Here is a 22,830-nt window from a genome sequence, read left to right as displayed (position 1 = left end):
CCTACATTCGGTGCCCCCAAATCAGCATTCCACGTCCAGTTTGTGCCGGGATGCCTAGCTTCCTTCAAGGTTCAGCTCATATGCCACTTCCTATGGTGAAGCCTTTCTTGATTCAGTCCCACCCCCACCCAATTGTTGGTGCTGTCTTCGAAATATCTTGTATTTAACGTTTGGACACACATTTTGTTATCTCCTAGGAAGACGCAAGCTCTCCGAAAGCAGGTACTATTTTTTTTTTTTTTGGTATCCCAAGAGCAGAGTTTTGCACAGTTGTATCTCCAGAGCAGGGCCTAGAACATTCTTCAGAGTTGAACCTTGCACAATAGACATCGGGTGAACTGAACAAATAGGGTATGGGGGAGGGGAGGGAGATGCTAAGATATTGATTGCTGTGTTGGGTTACGCGAGTAACTCTTTTCTCCTCTAGGGCAGGGACCGGGAAGAGGAAAAAGCTAAGAAGCTTCCTTTTCCAGCACCCGGCTTCGAGGCGTGGGCGGGTCAGCCAGTCCGGAGCCAGGAAGGCTTTTTTCTCTCTCCCTCCCTCCGTCCCTCCCTCAGGTATCACTTCACACGCAGAGGTCTGCCCCTACCCCGGCCTCGAAGGGCGGAAGTAACTTCAGTCCTCTTATCCGAGAGCCAATGAGATTTTGGGAAACTTACTCCACTCTAGCTTTTGACCAATAGAAAAATAGAACGCTTCTCAGTCAGCCGGCAGCTCCGCAATTGGAAAGGGGAGAAAGAGGGGTTTCCCTTTTAGCATTGCCAGAAACGTAGATGGCGGCGGCCTTTGGTGGAGGGGAAGTGGATTGAGGAAGTGGGGGCAGGGGAAGGGGGGGGGGGGGAGAAGACTCTGGCGAGAGGAGGACGGGACCCCCGAGGGCCTGGTAAGTACAAGAAGGCCAGGGACCGGCCCCTGGGGAGGGGCAGTCTGGTTCAAGGCTGACCCCTCTGTAGCTCCTTCCTACTCTGGCCTCCTGGCCAAGACCTGGGGAGTGGGGTCTGCACTTGGGAGAATGGGCCTCGCCTGGAGTTCGTCCCAGGGGAGAAGTGGAATGAGTGGAGGGGGCTAGCCACTGCCTCTATTCTCCTTTCCCTCTCCTTTATTATTCCCTTCCCTCAGGGCCCCTGCCCCAGGCTTTCCTCCTGGTGGGGTCCAGCTGTCCAGGAAAGCCCCTCCCCCTCAGCCCCCATCATATATACCAAGGGTGGGCCCTGGTGGTTCCCAGGTCCAGGGCCTCAGGTTTGCCATGCATGGGCTTTGACCCTGAGCTTTTCAGCTCTGATGTTGTAATGTATATTTATAGTCCCTGGGGGAGTCCCAAGGCCAAGCCAAATCTCAGTCCACTCCCCTTCGACAACTGCAAACCGGCCCTCCCCCGCAACTGTTGCCTGGGAGCAGGACTTCAGCCCGGGTGCCGGACTTCTGCCTGGGTGCCCACCACACACCTCCTTACCCCTCCCCCCTCCCCAAAAAGGGTCCTGCACCTGTTTTGTGCACCCTGCACCCTGGGAGCAGGCTGAGCTGCTCAGCTTTGTTCCCTGGACCTCTTTAATAAACTTAGTTTGCTATTGTCCCAGTTCGTAAGTTCCCTGTGCATTTATTTATTAAGAGCCTATTACCTTAGTGGGAGGCGCAGTACTAAACTTTGCAGATACAAAAAAGCTAAAAAAAAAAAAAATCCCTATGCTCAAAGAGCTCACAGCCTAATGGGGGAGACCACATGCAAGCAACTCCGTACAAACTATATATCGGATAAATTGGAGAGATGATAATCTCCGAGAGAAGGCACTAAGCTTCTTGCAGAAAGTGACTTTAGCTGAGATATTAGGGAAGTCTGGAGCCAGAGATGAGGAAGAGAGTTCCGGGCATGGGTGGTACAGGTCCTCATACTTGCCTTGATGGAGTAGGTAGGAGTGATGGTAACACTCCCACCTCCTCAGACAACAATTTGAATGCAATAGCTCCCATCTAGTAAAACTAAAAGTTTTTATTGTTCTCACACCCTAAGGAACCACTTGTTACTCTACTTAGGAGACTTCTCTAGTTCAGACCACCACTCCCTGGGTGGGGAGTAGAAGAAAATTCTGCTCCTAGCATTCTAGCTTCAGAACTAAAAGACCCTTTAGAAACTGTCTAGTCCACCTCTGTCATTTTGATAGATGAGAAAACTGAGGCCCACACAGGTTAAGTGAAAAGTCACACAATTGTTACACAAGTAATCAACAATAACAACTGATATTTATATAGCTCGATAAAGCTGGTGAAGCACTTTATATATACCACCTAACAGAGTAGGAATTTTACTCTAAATTCAGCAACTTTTTCCACTGCTTTGTATGTTTCATTCAGCTTTAACTACACCATAATTTTTATTGGTCTGGTCATATTCTGTTATCCCTTTCTTCCTCCTCTAATTGCAGTATGACTCGTCCAGAAGAGAAAGAACCACTACACCAAGTCTGTCTTCCTTTCCTGTAGGTGTTTCTTTGCCCAGGTGAGAAAATGATCACCTGTTCTTTTATACATTTATTAGAGAAATTCAGTTTTAAAGACAAAATTGAATTTATCCCTTGGATACTCCTAGGAGAAATAGATATTCTAGTATTTTGCACATGAGATTCAGCCATAGATAGGTAAAGGAACTTCTCTGGGCCCATGTGTTAACTGTCTGGAAGAGAATCCAAACATCTGAATGTTTCCACTAGAACAGTAGTTCTCAAAGAACAGTCTGGTGGTTTTTAAGGATTTTCCAGGTGGTCCATAGTTGTTCTCTAGTACTGTCTATAAGATGATAGGTCTAAACTGCAATTTTTGGCAAGAATGAGTAGTTTTAAAAGCCCTTAAGGTAAAATCAGTGGCTTGACTAATTAAAAAAAACAACAACCAAACGATTAATTACTATTAATTCTGGTGATATTTTTGTTTGTAGGGCTGGTGATCTCTTACCCTAATGGAATGATTCATGATCTGATAAAGCTTAAGTCTCTTCATATTTGGCCTGGACTTGTGATTTCATTGGATTGGGTAGCCTGTAACAAAACAGATCAGCAACTTGTCTAATAGGTTTTAGAGTTTCCTGCGGAACACAGTGGTTCAGTGACTAGCCTGTGGTCACACAGTTACAGACAGTTCTCCTTTACATAAGTGGACCATGAGCAGACCTCTAAGTAAAGTGATTTTTACATAGTGCAAATTTATTCTTACAGATCCAAGTCACTTAGCCTTTATAACAAAGGCATATACAAAGTAATACCTTTAACACAAGTCATAAAATATACTAACATGCAGGCATGTTAAATACTTTGATAATAAACAGAATTATGGAATGAAAGGTAAAGTTATTGATAAAGTATGCACAGTACTATACAGTAAACATAGTTATGTGGTATGTTGTGCCTTTCCCACCCACTGTATCTAGGCTTTATCACTGATGGCTTTTTGTGCAACTTTTTTTTTGAAGCTATTAAAAGATGTTTGGATAGTGACTCTTTTTTTCCCTTGTATATCTGACAATATCAAGTAATATCTTCAGCTAGTATTTGAACTTTTAAAAATCTTGAAGTATTTGGATCCAGCTTTTCAATACAAGAACAAAATTCACTCAGATGGTGAAATGCTTCTACCAGCTGTTTTGTTGTAGACCTTTTTGGTTCGACCTCGGGTTCCTAAGCTTCCCTTTTTTCCTTTGTGATCTTTGCAGCTAGCAGCTCAATAGGATCCCAATTGATAGTTTTTCTCCACAAGACTCAATCAACTCTTCTGCATCATTCTCACCCACTTCTAGCTCCAGTTCTTTTGCTAACTTTACAATCTTGTTACTTCAAACTTTTCATCTTTGTCAAATCCACAAAAATTGGGAATGAACTGCAGGCATGCTTTTCCCCAAAATCTCTTCATACATGTTTCTCTAACATCTTCCTGTGCCTTAGCAGTATTCCAGATTGCATGATAAATGTTAGGACTTCCAGAAGCCTGTCAATGTCAATTCCTTGTCTGCACCCAAAGCTGCAGTTGCCAAGGCAAATGTAGTGTGTAGCAATCAGTCCCTGATTCCATAGGTAGTATTATTGAGGTGGTTAGTATTGGAGGAAGGTAGACCCACTTTTATTTTGTCATTAAAATCATCCAGATGGGGAGGGTGACCAAAGGCATTATCCAAAATGAGTAAAATCTTCAAGAATGACCCCATTATTGTTCAAAGAAGATAAGTGTTATTTGTGCCTTAGAGTTAGCAAAATAATGTACAGGTAGTGTGGCCTTGCTGTTTCCTTTCAGTGCTCTGGGATTTTCTTAGTGGTGCACAAGAACAGGTTTTAATTTGCAAGTCTCAGGTGCATCCCCTCCAAGTAGAAGGGTAACTCTATTTTGAAGCTTTATGCCCCAGTATGGTTTTTTCCTCCACCAAAATATAGGTTCAAGATAGCATTCTTTGATAAAATAGGCCAGATTTGGTCCACATTAAAGATTTGTTACAGCAAGTAAGGACCTTCATCTATTATTTTTTTCAGGAACTCTGGGAACTTCTGTGCTGTTTCAATATATTTACTAGCAGACTCTTTTGACATTTGCAAATTATGAAATCCTGCATGATTTAAAAAATCATACTGCTTGCTGTAATACCTGTGTTCCTTCAGGGTACTTTTCCTTTAAATCTTCAAAGAGACTTTGAGGCTTGGCTTGAATTGTCATTGAGCTTAAAGGAATATTCTTCTGAATCTAGTCTTCTATCCATTTAGTTAATAGTTTCTCCATCTCTAGAATAGTACCTTCTTTTTGTTTCGACAGATAAGTAGATTTCATGAAAGTACTGCCTTTTGCTTGTTCATTTATCTGGACAGCATCTTTCACTATGATGTTTAAAGTCAATACCACGAGACTAAGTTCACATGCTATCTTATTGATGACAATTTCTGTTCTCTTCAATATTTTCTAATTATTTTCATTTCCAAGTCTATTGGCTTATGCTTATGAGATGGTTCACTTTTCCCTTCTAGACTACAATTGCAACCACCCATGATGAAAAGATAAGGATTACTACTGAGCACATGGAGAAGTACAGTATCACTCACTGTCTGCAGACACACAGAAACTAACTGAGAGATGCTTCTCAGCCTCCTGTTGCCATTTATGCTGCCCAAATCATACAGCGTCTTTTTGTATTGCTGTGCAGCATCTGCTTTGCATGAGGAATTTTCTTATTTTTTTTTCTGGAATGAAGATTTCTTTCACAGTAATTTACATAAAGTTGAATTTGTGTAATGTGAATTTACATAAAGCAAGAATTGTCTTGTAGTTTGTGTCAGAATCAGGACATGAACTCAGTCTAATCAACTACCTTTTATTAAACACCTACTATATGCCATAGCATTATGCTAGGTACTGGGGATACAAAGATATTTTTGAAGTTTCTTTTTTTTTTTTTGCTTTTTGGAGGGCAATTGGAGTTAAGTGACTTGCCCAAGGTCACATGGCTAGTAACTGTTAAGTGTCTGAGGCTGGGTTTGAACTCAGGTCCTCCTGACTTCAGGGCCAGTGCTCTCTATTCACTGTGCTACCTAGTGGCCCCTGAATTTTCTTCCAGAGTTCACACATGACCCTTGAGAAGTCTCTTTATATATCTTTGCTTCAATTTCATCTGCAAAAATACTGAAATATCTGTTTCACCTTTGAAATAGACCTTATCCTTATAGTGCCTATATTCTTTCTGGAGAGACCCCATATACATTCTATTGACTCTTGTTCTAGTCGACATGATGGCTGTCTCATGACCATTATTAGATGGATGATAGTAGATGATAATGTTAGTAGGTACTGTGTGTGTGGGTGTGTATGTGTAAACATGTATGTATGTGTATGTATGTATGTATGTATGTGTGTATATATATACATATATGTATATATATAGCTAGGTCCTGATCAGTACAAATGATGAATCCCCTGAAGTTGTCACATTATTCAAATTGGCACTGCATATTTCCATTGGGTTAGAGCCAATTACCATAGTTTGCATAATTATAATTTAGAATAATGTATATTGGAATATGTGTGGCCACTTCAGGAGATTCTCTGAATACAGCAAAATAATTACCAGGTTATTTTTTTGAAGGGGAGGCCTAGCAGCTGCAGGAGTAGGGGAAGTGGAGAGGGAAGGAACGAGCACATGTTGGTTATGGAGGGGACAGTCAGTCCCCTGTCTGGAGATGGAGTGTCATATATGGGGAACAGGAAGAAGGCCAGTTTGGCTAACTGTACAGCACTTGAAGGAGAGTAATGTGTAATAAGGTTGAAAAGGTAGGTGGGGGCCATATTGTAGAGTGCTTTAAATGTTAGGGGAATTCATATTTGATTCTAAAGGCAGTAGGGAGCTATTGGTGTTTATTGAATAGTGTGATAACATGGTCATATCTGGGCTCTAGTCACTTTGGCAGCAGGGTATAGGACTGATTGGAATTTTGTAGATGTTAGAGGTAGAGAGACCAATTAAGCTTGGTAGTTGTCCCATTTAGAGGTCAGGAGGGCCTGAATGGGGGTAGTGACCATATGTAAGTAGAGAGAAGGGGGTGGTTTGCTTTCCTGATTCCCCCAACTCCTGGTTACTTCCTTCCCTATTGACCTTGTATTCAATTACTGTGTATGTTTATTTTGTATTTATTCCATATCTACTTAGACATGTACATATGACAGAATATCCTCAAGAGCAGGGATTGTTTGATTTTTCTTGTTTTTGTATCCCTAGTGCCTGGCACATAGTAGGTTTTTATTAGTTGTTTGTTTATTGACTGAAAGATTCAAGAGGTGCTTTGGAGATTGGAACATGCTGATCCTCTAATCCACTGTGTTCTACTGTCTATTGAAATAATAATGCCTGATATTTTATAGATCATGCTAAGGTTTATGAAGCAGTTTTTGTTGATCTGATTTTCGCAATAACTCTGTGAAGTGCTTTCAAGTTTTATTATTCCCCTTTGTGGAAAAATGAAACTTTCTGAGTTAATCAGAGAGATTAACTTGCTCAAGGTCAGGCAGATTTGAACTCAGGTTTTCCTAACTTTTGGTCCAGTACCCCAACACTTACACTCCACAATTAATGCTTGATTATGGAGAGGATATCCTCTGGGAGAAGATAGTGTGGATCCTGGTTCTGTCCTTTACTACCTGTGTGACCTTGAACAAATTGTAGAAATTATTTCATTTATCTGGACCTGTTTTCTCATCGGTAAAATGAACAGATAGGACTAGATGAAAGATGACCCATTGGCCATATGTGGGGCAACACTTCCAAGTGAGGCCCAAACCAGGTTAAAAATGTAATTGGGAAATATTTAACAAAATAAATTAAAAATAATAAAATGTAGATATTACATTTAAAAACTGAGTCAACACATGGCCTTCAAGGATCCTTATGTACTGTTTAGTGGTGCTCATTTCTATTTGAGTTGATACCGTTGAACTAAATGATCCTTAAGGTCTATTCTAGCTATGAATTATATTACTCTGTGGAGAGGGTACTTTTTTTTGTCCTACTTTGGGATTTCAGTGGTATGGGGAACACTCAGCAAAGAAACCCCCTCTACTTGAAATTCATAGTTTTAGTTGTATGGGGACACTAAAATTTGTCAGTGGCTATACCCACACAGCCAGAATGTGTCAGAAGCAGGATTTGAACCTGGAATCTAAAAATCACTTTTATTTAGGCTTCTGTAGCAGATTTCATTTCCCAATGAAATCTTCTATCAGAAAGTAGGAGCAGGAAAATTGAGAGGTGTTAATAAGGGGTAAAGTGGTCCCCACCTCTAAATTCTTATAAGCCCTGAATAAATAAGAGCTGATCGAGTTTGAGTCCATCCTTCCTTGTGGGGACTTGGGTAAGAGGAGAATACAGATCCAGAGAACAAGGGTCAGGCAATAGAAGGAGAGAAAGGAGAAAGCACTTTACATTTCTATTTTGAGCAGTTGCTGGGGAGTGCCAGGCCTGGGTGCTGAGAATCACTCTTCTGGAAAGCTTAACTCCTGCATAGCTGATGAGGAGTGAAAGTGGAAATCTGCCTTTCCCCTCACTGTCCCCTCCCTAGAGGCCGCCTTAGGAAAGAATTTGTGTGGGGAAAGAAGGGAACACTAAAGTAAGGGTTCTGCAAATTGGAGGCTTTATTTAACCCAGTGTTTTGAGTCCAGCAGTGTACCCTGGAAGAAGGAGGCTGTTGCCAGTGATACATTTTTGCTTCCAACTTTACAACTTGGATAATAAGCAGGCAAAAGCAGCCAGTCATCTTTTCATTAAGTAGGATAGGCTGTGATTGAAGCAGAAATGTGTTTTTCCTCAAAATGAAGCCACTGTGTACGTTTTTGCCTTCAGACCCATCTAAAACTGCAGGTTAGCTGGCTCCTATGGACTGCTGAAGACAGTGGTAAACAGCTTTGGTTGCCTGGCATAACAAGGGTAAGGGTCACATTTGGAGTTCTACTCAAGGTGGAAATATCTGTTCAAGGTGGAAAACTGTGGCTACAGTGCCCTTGCATCAGCCCAGTGGAGGAGGCTGCTATAGGGACTAAATGGCCACTTAACCTCAGTGTCTTCTATAAGTGGCGTTAATGGTGCTATCAGCCTTCCTGAGTAGGAAGAATGATGTTGAAAAGAGATGTGGGGGAAGAATAAGTACTAGAGAGAAAATGGAAGGTCATGTAGTTATTACATTGTCTCACGCTTAGAAATCTATTTTCTCACAAAAACCCAAATATCATTATTTCCATTTTAAAGAGGAAGATACTGAGTCTCAGATGGAATGACTTGTCCTTGGCCACAGCTGAGTCTTGAACCCAGGATTTCTAGCTCCAAGTTTAGTGTTCTCTCCACCAACCTCACTGCTTTAAATAGATTTTGCAGTTGAGGCCCTGACCCTAAGGCTAAGGGGGTTTGTTGCCAAGTAACAAACAGTGACTGAATCAGAACTGGAAGCTGCCCATGTTCTGATGCAAGGTCTCCTGGCTGTCAGTGGTATCCTTACTGAGATTTTGTTAAAAAGAATTTTTTAAAAACTGGATTATTCAGCTTCTTTTTACCCTAAACTCCTCTTGAGGGGCCCGTTACCTGTCTGTTCCTTCAAATTGTTTTCTGGAGGATTAACATATGGTCTTGTTCCTATACATAGCCACAGGAAACATCTCTCCCTTCCTTTCATGTTTCTTATGACCTTTAAGAAATTCTGAATTTAACAAATACCACAGCATAGAATATGAGAAGATTGTATATGAAATGATGAATGAAATAATTCCATATTGCTTATTTTTTAAGAAGTATATAATAAATTCAACAAATTACTCTTATAGCTCTCCTGCTTGTCTGTGCTTCCTTTTGAATCTCCTTCTGTTGTATATGCATTTACAAATGCCTATTTTTCCCTTTTCTTGCCTTTTTTTGCATGACTATTGTTCTTCTCTCCAATTCATCTCTCCATTAAGAAATGGAAGAAAAGAGAAACAACTTTTGAAACTAATAAGACTTAGTCAATAAAAACAAATCTGTACCCTGGCCATGTTCTAAAATGTGTCTCCTCCTGCCCCTTAACTCTACCACCTCTGTCCAAAGGTGGGTAACCTGCTTTATTGTAGGCTCTTTGGGGATGTCATTGCTTTGATCTGAGTTCTCAAGCTTTTCAAAATTGTTTTTCTTTACAGTGTTGTTATTATTTACATTCTTCTCTTGTTCGGCTTATTTCCCCAAGCATCAGTTTGTACAGGTCTTCCCATGATTCTCAGAAATCATCTCTCCTAATTTCTTAGTGCTTAGTAATAATTCCATTACATTCTGATACTGTAATTTGCTAAACTCCCCAGTTTTCCTTATCTATTCCTACCCCACTCCATTTTTCAGTACTCATAATTGAAGTTTATTTTGCTTGTGACTCTTATCTCCCTGGTATTATCCTCTCTTAATCTCTCTACATTCTCTCCCTCCCCTCATATTCACTTTTTTTCCTGTTGAGTTTAATGTATTTCTACAGCAGATTTTGTATGTAAGTGCATGTGTGTGTAAATACCACTTCATCTAAGCTTACATTATGAGAAGCAGCAAGTTCCATCCCCTTCTTCCTTTTTAAGCTAATGTTTTCCCTTCATCCTCACTTTAAAACTGTGGTGTAACAGTCTGTCCACGCCCAGGTCCTTTGTTTTACCTAATTTTCTCAGCACCCTTTGAAGACGTGCTGAATGGATACTTGTTTCTTCTCCTCTTGGGATGTTAAGCCTTTTATTGTTATATAATCTCTTCCAATTGCTCATCTAAATTTACCTTTCTAGGTCTCTCTGACTCCTGTGTTTGTACTTCAGAGCTCCTACTCAGGTCTGGTCTTTACATTAGAAGTATTTGAAACATTTGTGCTTTATTAAAGATCTATTTTTCCCTGTAGGATTATACCTAGCTTTTCAGGGCAGATTATTCTTGGTTATGGGTCTATATCTTGTCGTTTATTTGTATTCCCAGATCTCAGGTTTTTGGTAGAAGCTTCCAGGTTTTTTGTGATCCTGACTGGTCCCATGGTACTTTCTGAATGCTTGTAGTAATTTTTTCTTTGATATAGGAGCTCTGGATTTTGGCTATGACATTTTTGGGACTTTTTCTTTGACGGTTTATTTTAGGGAGTGATTAGAGGATTCTTCCTATATCTTTTTTTGCTTTCTGTTTCCAGGTTTGACTAGATCTGGGCATTTTCATTTATGATTTATTGAAAAATAATGTTTTCAGGCATTCTTCTTGACTTGTTTTCTAGGTCATTGTTTTTTTAATATTAGACATCTTTCATTTTCTTTTCAATCTTTTGATTTTATTCTAATATTTCTTAGTTTTCATGAAGTTATTGATTTCTGTGTGGTCTATTCTAGTTTTCAGGGATCCTATTTCTTGGGTAAGGCTTACCACTTTCTCTTCTAAGTTACTTAATTCACTTTCCATTTCTTTTCTCTTTTGCTTCTATTTAATTTTTTTATCTTTTGCTTCATTCCTTCTAAGTAGACATGTTCTGTCTTTTTGGGTATCTGGATCTGTAATGATTCCTTATAGTAGTTGGTATCTTCTTTTAACCCATATTTTCAGCCATAGTTCTGGAACTGGGGCTTTGTAGTAAGGCCAGGTTCTCTCTCCTGTTTTACCTTTGGGCAGGCAGGTCAGCCCTGCTTGGTTTTGCATTTTGAATTTCCAGCCACCTTGGGGCTTTCTGCATAGAAGACCTGCATTCTTGTTCTCTGGGTACAGAACTTTATAAGCTGTGTGAATCTCTGGTTGTGTTGGGAGACTTCTCTCTTGTTTTCTGACAGGCCCCCTTTCCTAATGCTTATAGGTTTCTAACTGACTTTTAAAATTTAATTTAAAAAAATTTTTTTTTGCTTTTTGAAAGGCAATTGGGGTTAAGTGACTTACCCAAAGTCACATGGCTAGTTTTTGTGTTAAGTGTCTGAGGTCGAATTTGAACTCAGGACCTCCTGACTCCAGGGCCAGTGCTGACTTTTTAAAATTTTTAAGCATTTCTGGCGTAGATGAAGTCACTTGCTGTAGATTTTCATTGAATTTCTTGGTCATTATTTGGTCTTATGCTATTTTTAGGTTTTTGCTTGAGTAGTTGTGTGGGAGTTGGGCTGCCTGTCATCTGAAGTCTTTGCCTCTTCCTTTCTGTTTCATATTCCATCAGACTAGTCTAAAACCCTCATCATCCCAAGCTAGGACAACTGTAGCAATCTCTTAATTGATCCCTGCTGGGGATTCTTTTTTTTTTTTTTTAAAGCAATTGGGGTTAAGTAACTTGCTCAAGGTTACATGGCCAGTTATTTCTGGGTGTGGTGCTGAGTATCTGAGCCCAGATTTGATCCAGATCATCCCGACACTGGAGCCGGTGCTCTTACTCGCTGAGCCACCTGGCCACTCCTAAGCAATTGGGGTTAAGTAACTTGCTCAAGGTTACAAGGCCCCGTGTTTCTGGGTGGGTACTAAGTGTCTGAGCCCGGGATTCGATCTCCAGGTCTTCTCAACACTGGAGTCGGTGCTCTTACTCGCTGTGCTACCTGGCCACCCCTCTGCTGGGGATTCTACCACTGTCAGATTAATGTTCCTAAAATCAGAGTTTACCATGCTCTTAAAAATCTTGCTTATTGCACTAGTTAATAGTTCCCCTCTGCCTGCAGAATAAAGTTCATACTCCTTGGCTTTCAAGGCCTTTCATAATTTGGGCTCTTCAACCTCACTTTTTATTCCCTAAGGACACCCTGTACTCTAGAATAGTCTTCAAATATATCATGGGCATTCATGTGTCTTTACCTCTTTGCATTCCTTTCCTTTTTCTTGAATTTTTCTCTCTCATGATCTAAATCTAAATTCTATATACCCTTCCAGGTACCAAGTCCCATCTCCTTCATGAAACCTTTCCAGAGCACTTTAGCCTAGAACTATCTCTCTTTCAAGAATGGAACTAGCCTTTAAAGCCATAATATCTGATCTGGTTATAGATCAGACTTAAGAAAATAACCCCAAGTTCTAGTAGACTAATGTATGAAATAATGGAAGAACTTCATTCCTCAGAAAGATTTCCTGTTCTTATCTATCATTATTATACTACTGTGGTCCTAGTTGGCAGCAGAACTACTTTATAATCTTTGGGGTTCCTTGTTGGATGATAGTGGAAGGAATTTATAGGAATAGTCTCTATCTAGCATCTTTGTGGTGACTCATCTGAAAAACCCTGGGTTGCTACTATATGGGGACCTTGGTGCTATACACATAAAACATATCCCAAGGCAAACTGAGTGTGGAAAATAGCTATGTGGAAGAGTGGGTCTGCCCTTTCAGGAGCCCATTTCATTGAGCTGCCTGAGGCAAAAATGTCACTGCATCCCAGAACCATTTCACTGTCTCTTCTCTTTCCGTGACCCTCTTGGGTTAGTTCTGTTTTCTAAGCATTGTTTAGAGATGGGGAGAGAATGGGGGTGGAATTGGAAAAGAGCTGGCAAGTTCTTGGATCTGGACTGTTGCATCAGCAGCACTGATGCTGGCCTACCAGGAATCTGAATGAGAGTTTTTGAGGAGCTGGCTGCTCTGGAGCCTTGGGCCTCCTTGCTAGGGTTCTTGGGACAGGGCTTTTGTGTTTCTTGACAGCTCCTTTGTGAGCCAGTTCCTCTGAGGTTTTTTTGGCTGTCCCCTCTTTAAAGAGGCCCTGACACTGCTAGCTCCAGAGGTAGCTGTTCCAATTGGCAGCCTTCCCCAGGGGAGTCCGGGGTCTGAGATCCAGCACTGAGTCTGAATTCCAGGGTCCCTATCTGAATCTGCCATCAACATTCAGTGTATCCTTAGTGCATGTTTATCTGGGTCTCCCCCTTTGTAAATAACAGATATTCCTTTCTGTGTCTTGGAGTCTGCATCTGGTTCTGAGCAGGTTGACTGGGAATTAAATGGGTAAGAAATATCTTGTATATACTCTATTTCTGTTTGAAGACACTTTAAGAAGAGGTATCATTCTAAGGGGGTATCATTCTAAAGAGGTATCAATTTCTTTGTCTATTGAAATTAACCTTGTGCCAAAGAAAATTCTGCTTTGCTGGGAGACTTAACTGGCATATTTGTCTTTGTATATTTGTATATTTGCCCTGCTGTGGCATCTCAGTCAAACACTGGGAACAATTGAAATGAGAACTTTATGCTTCTTTCTATTCTCAACCCACATTGAACCCAGAAGATAATAATACTTCATTCTCCCTTCCAGCTCTTTCTGATCAGTGACATCTAGCTGGTGACAGGCTTTGTGGAGTCCATTGTTCTGCTGCTGCCTAATCTCCTTAGCATCCCATGAATGGTGAGGTCTGGTCAGGGGGAGAAACAGTACCACCCAGGGGGCACTACACAAGGAAAGCCAGATTAAAACCGTTGGATGCAATTGCATCAGTATACAGGCCAAAAAAACAGGGCTAGTTTGTAGAAAGGAGTGGGTAATTTCCAAGTCCCTGCAGTGTGTGGGTTTCTTGGGCTGTGTGTACTGCATGGGAATGATGTAGGTAAGACAACTTGTTAATTCCTCAACAGTCTTCCATAGGACAGCTAGATGGTGCAATGGATAGAGTGCTGAACTTGGGGTCAGGAAGACTCATCTTCCTGAGATCAAGTCTGGCTTCTGACACTTAACTAGCTGTGTGGCCCTGGGCAAGTCACTTCACTCTGCCTCAGTTTCCCTATCTGTAAAATGAGCAAAAAGAAGGAAATGGAAAGTTACTCTAGTACCTTGGCCAAGAACACCCCAAATTGGGACACAAATAGTCAAATATGACTGAAAACCAACTCAACAACTGCCATAGGAACTGTCTATCCTGGACATTACACACCCCAGAGAACAATTAAATGACAGTGGCAAAGTCCTCATGTAGTCCAAAGCATATGAATCTATTTTGAGGTCCTGTACCAGGCTCCCCTGGGACTCTTCCAGAGTAAAGATGAACTCCTAAGATGTGTCTATGCCTCTCAGAAATCCTTCAGACTAAGGATGACTTGGTATCAAGCCAGGTTTCCCTATACCACTCAGGCCAAGCACATCCTCATGTGACTTCTTGCTGCTAAAGCTCAATTGAGTAGAGGGAGATGCTTGGAGCGATCTAGGAGTGAAAGTGGTGGGTGCTCTTCATTTTGGCTTAATATCAACCTGCTTTACCAGGTGGTTGTATTGTCAGATCCAAACTGTCATCAAAAGCTTCTGGGTCCTTGGCCATCCTGTAGCTTCCAAACCTGCTTCTAGTAGGTCCTTATTGAATGCTGCCCTGCAGATAAACTGCAGCAAACTGTGGGGAGAGGTTGTTATGATGGTATATGTTTCCCAGTGAATGGAAGGCATTATTACTGGGGCTTCAGGGGAGATTAACTGGTCAGAACCTAAATATATAAAAGTAATTGAGTATTCAGCTTCTGATGACAGCAGTAGAAAGAACACGTTGCCACTCCCTGAGCACTTAGGTCTCTACTCCACCCTCTCCTTTTCCCTGATCTTTCATATCCCATCCAGATATGAGGCCCCCCTCCCTCCCCCCATGCCATGAGATGTTGATTCCATTCTTTGCCTCAAGGAACTCTATTAGTATAGGACTGACAACTTACTTCTAGATAGGTTGCTAGGAAAGAGTGCGGAATGTGGCCACTCTACTAAGCAGAAACAGTCAGTCTCACCACCCTCTGTTCCCATGCCAATGTGTGGGAACACACACACAAGTTAACTTTGTGTTACTCATTGGCTACCAAGCCCATCAAAGCTGGATGTACCATGGAAGTAGCCTGGGGTAGTGGAAAGCATGTTGTATTTGTAGTCAGAAGACACTAAGTTCTTTGTGACCTTGGTCTATTTAACTTTACTATGCCTCAGTTTTCTCAGCTGTACAATGGAAGAGTTTGTTCTAAATAATCTCAAAGTTCAATTCTGGCTCTAAATCTATGATACATGATTTCACCCTCTTCCCCACACCTTCCCTTTGTATTTTCCCAGGTGATGTTGCTGTGACATAGTCACTAGGGCTTGTACGTGTGAAAGAGGACCCTCTTGCTGGGTCCTTACCACATTCTTCTGGGCATGCCTACTGCACTTTTGAGCCATGGACCTGAAGAAACACCAGGTAGGCCTTCATTGCCTTGAAGTTCTTTCTTTGTCTTTGTTGGATCTGCGCTGCCCCTCCCCCCCAATCCTTCAAGTTGACCTCTATTAATCTGGAGGACTCTTATATTTTGGGGACTTGAATTCTAAATTAGTAGGAATTAGAGTGGGTCTTTACACTTGTAATGTGATTATTGTCTGTTGACTGTATTGGGGAGCAGTGTGGGGTCATGTAATATTACTTGGTGGGAAGGCAGAGAAGTGGAGATTCTTGAATGCAAGATAGATAAATGAGTTGGAATTAATTGACAGAATGCATAAAGCTACACTGGGGTTTTTGATTCTTATTGGAGCTCACAGCAGCTACTTAGAGCTCTTGCCCAAGGGTTTGTAATTTAGATTGTTTTGATCTTTACTAGAGCCTTACTAGTTGATTCCTATGAGTTTAGTTGATCACATATGGCCTTTCTGTAACTAGAGAGAATAATCACATCAAGATAGGGAGAATGCAGGGCACCATTCAAACTCAGGTACTGGCTTTGTTATCTGGTACAAGTCAGCCTGGCTGGTGGCATGGATTTTTCAGTATAGTGTTCTACAGTATCCTCACTTTAAAATAATCTTATGCCACTGACACTAATGTTGAATTGTGAGTTGGGTGGTCTTTATGTGTAATTACCAGAGTGCCTTTGTCTCTCATTCTGACCTTCCCATAGTTCTCTTTGTCAGGAAGGAGGTTCTGTTGTAAACAGAACCAAGAATTTCCTCCTCAAGGGTGTTACTCTGAACCTCTCTCTCTCTCTCTTATCCATTTGCCAAGATTTATTAATTTAATCTCATTATTCTTTTATTTTTGTTTTCTTGATATTTCATTTTTTTCTAGCTACATGTAAAAACAATTTTTAACATTTGTTTTTTAAAATTTTGAGCTCCTCCATCTCCTCTCCCCCCTCATTGAGAAGGAAAGCAGTTGATATAGGTTATATATATGCAGTCACGCAAAACATATTTCTACATTAGTCATGTTGTGAAAGAAAACACAGACAACCTCCTCCTCTCCAAATAAAGTAAAAAATAGTATACTTTGATGTGTATTCAGATTCCATCATTTTTTTCTCTGGAGGTGAATAGCATTTCTCATAAGTCAGAATTGTCTTGGATCATTGTATTGTGGAGAATGGCTAAGTCATTCACAGTTGATCATCGTATAATATTGCTGTTACTGTTTACAGTATTCTGTTTCTGCTCACTTCACTTTACATCAGTTCAGGTAAGTCTTTCCAGGTTTTTCTGAGAGCATCCTACTCATCATTTCTTATAGCACAATAGTATTCCATTACAATCATATACCACAACTTTTTGAGGCATTCCCTAATTGATGGGCATCTTCTCAATTTCCAATTCTTTGCCACCACTAAAAGAACTGCTATAAACATTTTTGTTTATGGAGGGCCTTTTTTTTAATCTCTTTGGAATACAGACCTAGTAGTGATATTTCTCTGTCAATGAACCTATGTCTTGATAAAGTCTACTGGCCAATTTCACTCAAAGAGAGTAAAGCAGAACTGTTGTCATTTTTTTTGTTGGTTTGGTTCATGCTTAAGTCACAGAAGAGCTTGTAGAAATTAGGACATCATTTTCTAGGAGGTTTATAAAAGGACCTAGTTATCTGAGTTTCAGGGCTGATGCTATTGAACAATGAAGTATGGTCAGAGGGGAAGGAGATAATATGTCTGCCCATTTGCTGTGCCTGTAGTATCCCAGCTAATCCTAGGTCATCTCATCTATAGAAATCTTAGAAAAGAATGCTGTAGAGATAACTCTAGCCCATCCCTGGCTCTGATGTGAGAAGAGAATACTACCTTCTGGCCTGACCCTGATGGTGAAATACCATTTCCTGTTGTTGTAGGGATCAAAGTTCTGAGATCCACTGGCCAAGCCCAAGAAGAGTCTGAAGGCTCATCTCTGGGAAGTTCTTTGCTCCTGTTTCCTCTGTATCCTTCTCCTCCCCTTCCTGAGCTGATGAGGCCTGGGTGGGTGTCTTCATGATATAGTACCTGTATCATCAGCACTTATTGAGTGTATGTTCTGTGTGAGGCACTTGTGCTGCTACTGGCCAGGCAGAGGGGCTTATAGTCTAGCTGGGAGTAGGGACAAATACAAAAACAGATGGATAGCAATACTTGCTCAAGGTAGTATGTGCTAATTAAATTGGTGAAAAAATTAGAGGGAGGATTCAGAAAAGGGATTTTTCATGGAAGAGGTGGGACATGAGCCTGGGCCTTGAAGAAAAAGGATTGGGCATGAGTTTGGGGGGATGGAGGGGTGGAAGAGAGGACATTTCAGACCAGGGCATGAGCAAAATTATTGAGATGGGATTGTTTATCCCATGTTTGGAGAAAATTCAGTAAACCAGTTTGACTCAAGCAGAAGATTTGTGTAGGGAAGTAGTGGGAAATACATTTAGAGAGGTGGGTAATAGCCAAATTGTGGAGAACCAAACTAAGGAGTTTGGACTTTAAATGGCTGATGATGGAATTTTTCTGCTCCCTTCCTATTCTGGCTGGAAAATTATAATTTATATTTGCTGGGGCCAGATCTGGACTTCCTGAGTACAGAGTGGGAAATCAATCTTCTTCAGCCGTTGTGGTGTTGGAAATGCATGAAGCTGGCCTGATTGTGATTAGTAGTTGGGTAACTTTCCTGCTGGCTTCAGAACTAAAGATCAGCTTGGCTGATACTGGCTGATTTCCTGACCCCTGACTTCCTCCTTACTTCTCCCGCTTGTACCCAATCTCTTGCTGTGTCTCCCTGTATCTGATTCCCTTTTCTGCAGGCCACAGTATATATCCTATAACAGTATCTATCCAAACTCCTGCGTCTTAGAATTAGTGCTTACATTTTCTACTGCCGAGAAATGGGTGCTATGGCTTTGCTGAACAAGATATTATGCAGTGTCAGTGGAGCCTAGGACCAGTGAACTTTTCTTCCTAGGTAATGTCGCACAGCACTGAGGGTTTAGCTATCTATCTCTACAACTGTGTCTCTTTAAATGAGTAATACTACTATGTGGTCAGCCTTACCAGCAGACAAAGTTGGGTTTCGTGGTTTGGGAGTCAGACAGTCCTCTTGTGGGCTGACTCCTGAAACTTCTGCCAGATTGTATAAACAGAAGTTATCTGAATAGGGAGCTGTTCCTGCCCTTCCCTCTGTCCCAAGTGGCCAAGGAGTGTTGGAAGCTCACTAGCCTTCACATTTAGATGGAATAGTCCTCCTTTCTGCCCCCATTATGCCAGTGGGTTTGCCTGGGGCCCTACCTAGAGCTGTGTTTGGAAGGGGGAGGGGAGAGGCCAGCTTGTGTTGTATCAAGGTTCTTTCTTCTTTCTTCCCTCCTGTGGTATGAAATGGTGTCGTCTAGGAAACGGAGTGCCCTAGAGAAAGATGCTCAGGCTCATTCTCTCTCGCTCCTCTGCTTCAGTCCCTTTGCAGTTGCAGCCATGAGGCTTTAGGTTCTCTTTCCTATCAGATCTCTCTGATTTCTGAAGTACTATCTAAAAGGGCAGCTGGGGCCATCTGTTCTTGTGGCATGTCCCTTTCATCTCGTCTTCCCTCATGTCCCCTTTTCCCTCCAAAATTAAGCCTTTTTAAAAAATCACATTCATTTCTGAATATATCCCTCTCTCTCACCCAGCAAATCATTTCTTGTAACAAGGATTTTAAAAAGAGAAAACAAAACAAGTTGGTTTTGTAAAACCAACCAACACATCAACTGTGTCTGTTGGTACATACAATATCCCACACCAGTAGTCCATCATCTTTACAGTGAATGTGTGGAAATGCATATTCTTACTTCTGGGGCCACTCTCTTGCTTCTTTGATCTATATGTACGTGCTTTGTGTACTTGGAGAATGTTTACTTACATAAGACCAGGCCTATGAAGTGACTTGTTAATTGAGTTAGCTGATCAGTATGAGTCCTATTGCAAGACCCCTTCTCTCTGTTCTGGAGGTGAAATGGTCTGGTTATCCTTCAGGGGAGCCCCCCTACCTAACTGTAGCCCTTCTGGTCTGCCTCATTCTGGGTTTTGGATTCATCATCAGCTGCTTTTACATCTCTTCACTTGTCATAGCATAATGACAGTCTCTGCTTCTGCTCTGTTGTATGTTCCCTAGGCAAGTCACTCAAAGTTTCAGTTTCCTTATCTATAAAATGAGAATAATAATACTTGTATTACCTATCTCACAGGTTGTTTGGAGGAAGTGCTTTATATATTCAAAACACTATAAATGTGAGTTGTGATGATAACCCCTGGATGGAAGGTAGGGGGGAAGGGGAAGCACCCAAGTGTGGAGTGGAGTGCTAAAAGGACGTTGATCTAAGCTAGACTTTTGATTTCTCCCTTCTTTGTGATGTGTTTACTTCATTCTGTTTCTTGACTCATCTAGGCCTAAAGTTCTGTTTTTTAGCTTCCATTGCCCAAGTCCTTTCTAATTGAGGATAGCCTGTAGCTGTCTTCCCTCTCCAACTCCAGTCCTCTTTTTCTCACTACAGGATATGTTGCTATTAAAATTCTGCATTGCCTTTCTCTCTTCCTTCCTCCAGTCTTAGGACTGAGAACAACTGGTCCTTGGCAGTAGGGAAGTCACTTTAAGTACTCTCTTGTGGGGAGTTCTCACTGGGAAATAGCTACCTTGCTCCTCACCCTTTTTCTTACCTTTCCGAATTCCTCAGAGGATATAAATGGTCCATAGAGCAATCCTTGGGGAGCTGGAGACAGTCTCTGGTTCCTGTAGCATCCAGCAGGGATGCTTTTCTTTACCCTAGTTTCTGTGATGCTTATTTGTTAACTCCTTTCTCTCTGCACATCATCTTTGACCATATACCTTTCCATCTCCTGACATGGGTACCTCAATTCTAGTGGTTTCATATGATAAATGAGCCAAGCTCTTGATTATCTGGCAGAACACTGTACAAACTTTGTCCTCACTGTTCTCAATCTCCTCCCTCCTTTCTCTCTCTATTCTGCCTCCCACCCTCCTTCTTACCGCTGCTGCTGTTGCTGCTGCCTCCTCCCTCTCTGAATCTTCAGCGTGACTGGAAATAGGCTGAATTAATCAGCAGATTGGAGCAGCTCCTGATTCTCTGCAGCACTGGGCTTCTTGTTCACATTCTCTCTGGCTTTCTGTGTTCGGTCAGTCTATTTGTCTGTCTGTCTTTCCCCTCTTCCCCTCTCCCTCTTTCCTTTCCTCTTACTTTCTCTTACCTTTTTCCCCCTTCCCTCTTTCATCTCTCTCCCTCTTTCATTTCTCTCCCTCTCTCCCTTTCTTCCCTCTCTCTCATCCCTCTCCCCTTCTTGTCTTTCTAGTCCTCTTGTCTCTCTCCCCTTCCCCCTCTTCCCCCTCTCCTTTTCTCTTTGTCCTCTAACTCTTTTTCTGGACAGTATTGAAAATTATTTTATTTAACTCTTGGTTACTCAGGCCTTATCCTCGATGCTCTTTAAGCAGGCAGAACTGTGGATGCCCCATCAGGGCAAGTGCAGCAAAGTGAGTATGCCACATTGGTTTTTATGTTTCTGTTGAAAATAGCTTGTCCCCTGCTTTGTGCTCATCTTAAGGTCTGTGAACATTTCAAAGGTCCTAGAGTAATAGCTAGAATAGCTTCAGGTGGGCCCGAGGCAGTGAGGCCTTTAGGAATGTGCCAGGGTTTTCCAGCCAAAAAGCTGATGGGCCCATTGAACTAGCAAAGAGGCTCATGAGTTGGTTGGAGAAGATGGAGGAAAGTCTAAATGACCCAAACCCAAGCAGAGTGAAAACATGGACAGCATCCACTCTGGCCTATCCAAGGGTTGTTATGTTAAGGAGTGTTAGCATTCTTTCTATATCCTTGAAGGAAGATAGCACTGGGAAGATGCATGAAGAATTAAGGCCCGACCTTCTTGTGGCCAGGTAGTAGAAAGATGGGAGGACTTCTTTGAAAATGTAGAGATCTTTTAATATCATCCTGTTCTTTGGTGGCTGTGGAAGATGGAAGGAAAGAGATGAGGAAAAATGCTAGAGTTAGGAATAGGGAGGATTGAAGGAGAGGGGACCTTTAGGATCAATACTGTTAACCTGCTATCTTTTAGCTTCAGACAAAGTTTATTTGTGAGTTGCTAAAAACCAGATTTTTTTGTTTGCCATTACTCTTTTTTAAAAAGTATTATGAACTAGGAAATAATCAGCAAATGTGGATATTTCCATATGCAAAGAAGGCCAGAAAAAGATTGTATATGAAACCATTGATTTTTTTATGTACAGCTTTAAAATACACACATATGTAAATTTGATGTGATAATACCAATATTGCCCTACTTGTCTGTGTCCTCTTATGAACTCCCTCCTCTTTTCTTCTGTGTTTTTAAACTGTTGGATTTATGGTTTTTTTCTTCCATTTTGCTTTCTCTCCCCTTTTTACCCCATAAAAGCTCTTCTTTGTAACAAATAAGTGTAGATAAACAAAACAAATTTGTATTGAATTGTTCATATATGAAAACTTAGGTCTCATTCCACACCTATAGCCCATCACCTCTCCACTAAAGCAGTGGAAGGCATGTAGGTACATATGGGTCCTTTCCTTATATTTTTGATATATATTTGGTGGTATAACCCTAAATAGTGGTATTACTGGTACAAAGAATCTGCAGAGTTTAGTGACATCAAGGGTATACTTCCAAATTGCTTTCCAGTATTGTGGATCAATTCATAGCTCCTCCAAGAGTTCATTCATGAGCTCATTTTCCTACAGCCCCTCCAATTATTAACATTTTGCTTTTTTGTCACTTTTACCATATAGCTTTAATTTGCATATTAAGTCCACATCACCCTTCTGTCAGGAGATATGTAGCATTCTTTGTTCAGTATTCTAGAGCAGGGTTCAGAAGACAAACTGTGGCCCTGCTATATTGCATAGCCTTGAAATGGTTTTTACATTTTATTTTGTTTTATTTTTTTTCAAATGCTTTATTAACTTCTTGTTTACATCATTTATTTCCTCCATATTTTGAGTTACAAATTTTCTCCCCGTTTTTTCCCTTCCCACCACCCCAAAATAGAGGTCCCACAGGAAATCCCCTCCTCCAATCTGCTCTCTCCCATATCTTCTCCCATACCCCCTTTGACTTTTTGAGTAGGGCATGGTGGATCTCTATGCCCCAGTCCCTGTATATCTTATTTCCCAATTACATGTAA

At 41.2% G+C, this 22,830-nt stretch overlaps 1 protein-coding gene across 16 annotated transcripts in view; it reads left to right on the top strand.

The window, feature by feature from the left end:
• The first annotated feature begins 755 nt into the window (after positions 1 to 755).
• TMEM94 (transmembrane protein 94) overlaps positions 756 to 22,830 on the top strand; it is a 52,043-nt gene continuing 29,968 nt past the window's right edge. For 6 of the 16 annotated variants that reach the window (XR_011166119.1, XM_069076412.1, XM_069076411.1 and 3 more), the window contains exons 1-5: positions 756 to 884; positions 2,422 to 2,495; positions 15,499 to 15,625; positions 17,513 to 17,597; positions 21,082 to 21,147. Coding sequence is in view for 14 of the 16 variants with exons in the window: in XM_069076412.1 (XP_068932513.1) it covers positions 21,094 to 21,147 (54 nt within the window). In the remaining 2 variants the exon portion in view is untranslated. Of the gene's footprint in view, positions 885 to 2,421; positions 2,496 to 8,354; positions 8,439 to 13,740; positions 13,831 to 15,498; positions 15,626 to 17,512; positions 17,598 to 20,753; positions 20,796 to 21,081; positions 21,148 to 22,830 lie in introns of those variants that run through there. The other 10 variants (XM_069076407.1, XM_069076408.1, XM_069076406.1 and 7 more) reach the window with 10 other exon arrangements.

Source organism: Petaurus breviceps, unplaced genomic scaffold (assembly GCF_028583685.1).
Source record: "Petaurus breviceps papuanus isolate PSGF00001 unplaced genomic scaffold, PetGlider_PUasm1.0 90925, whole genome shotgun sequence".
In the NCBI taxonomy this organism is placed as follows: Eukaryota; Metazoa; Chordata; class Mammalia; order Diprotodontia; family Petauridae; genus Petaurus; species Petaurus breviceps.
The sequence above is the reverse complement of the archived record's forward strand: the minus strand, read 5'-3'. Positions and strand labels throughout refer to the sequence as shown.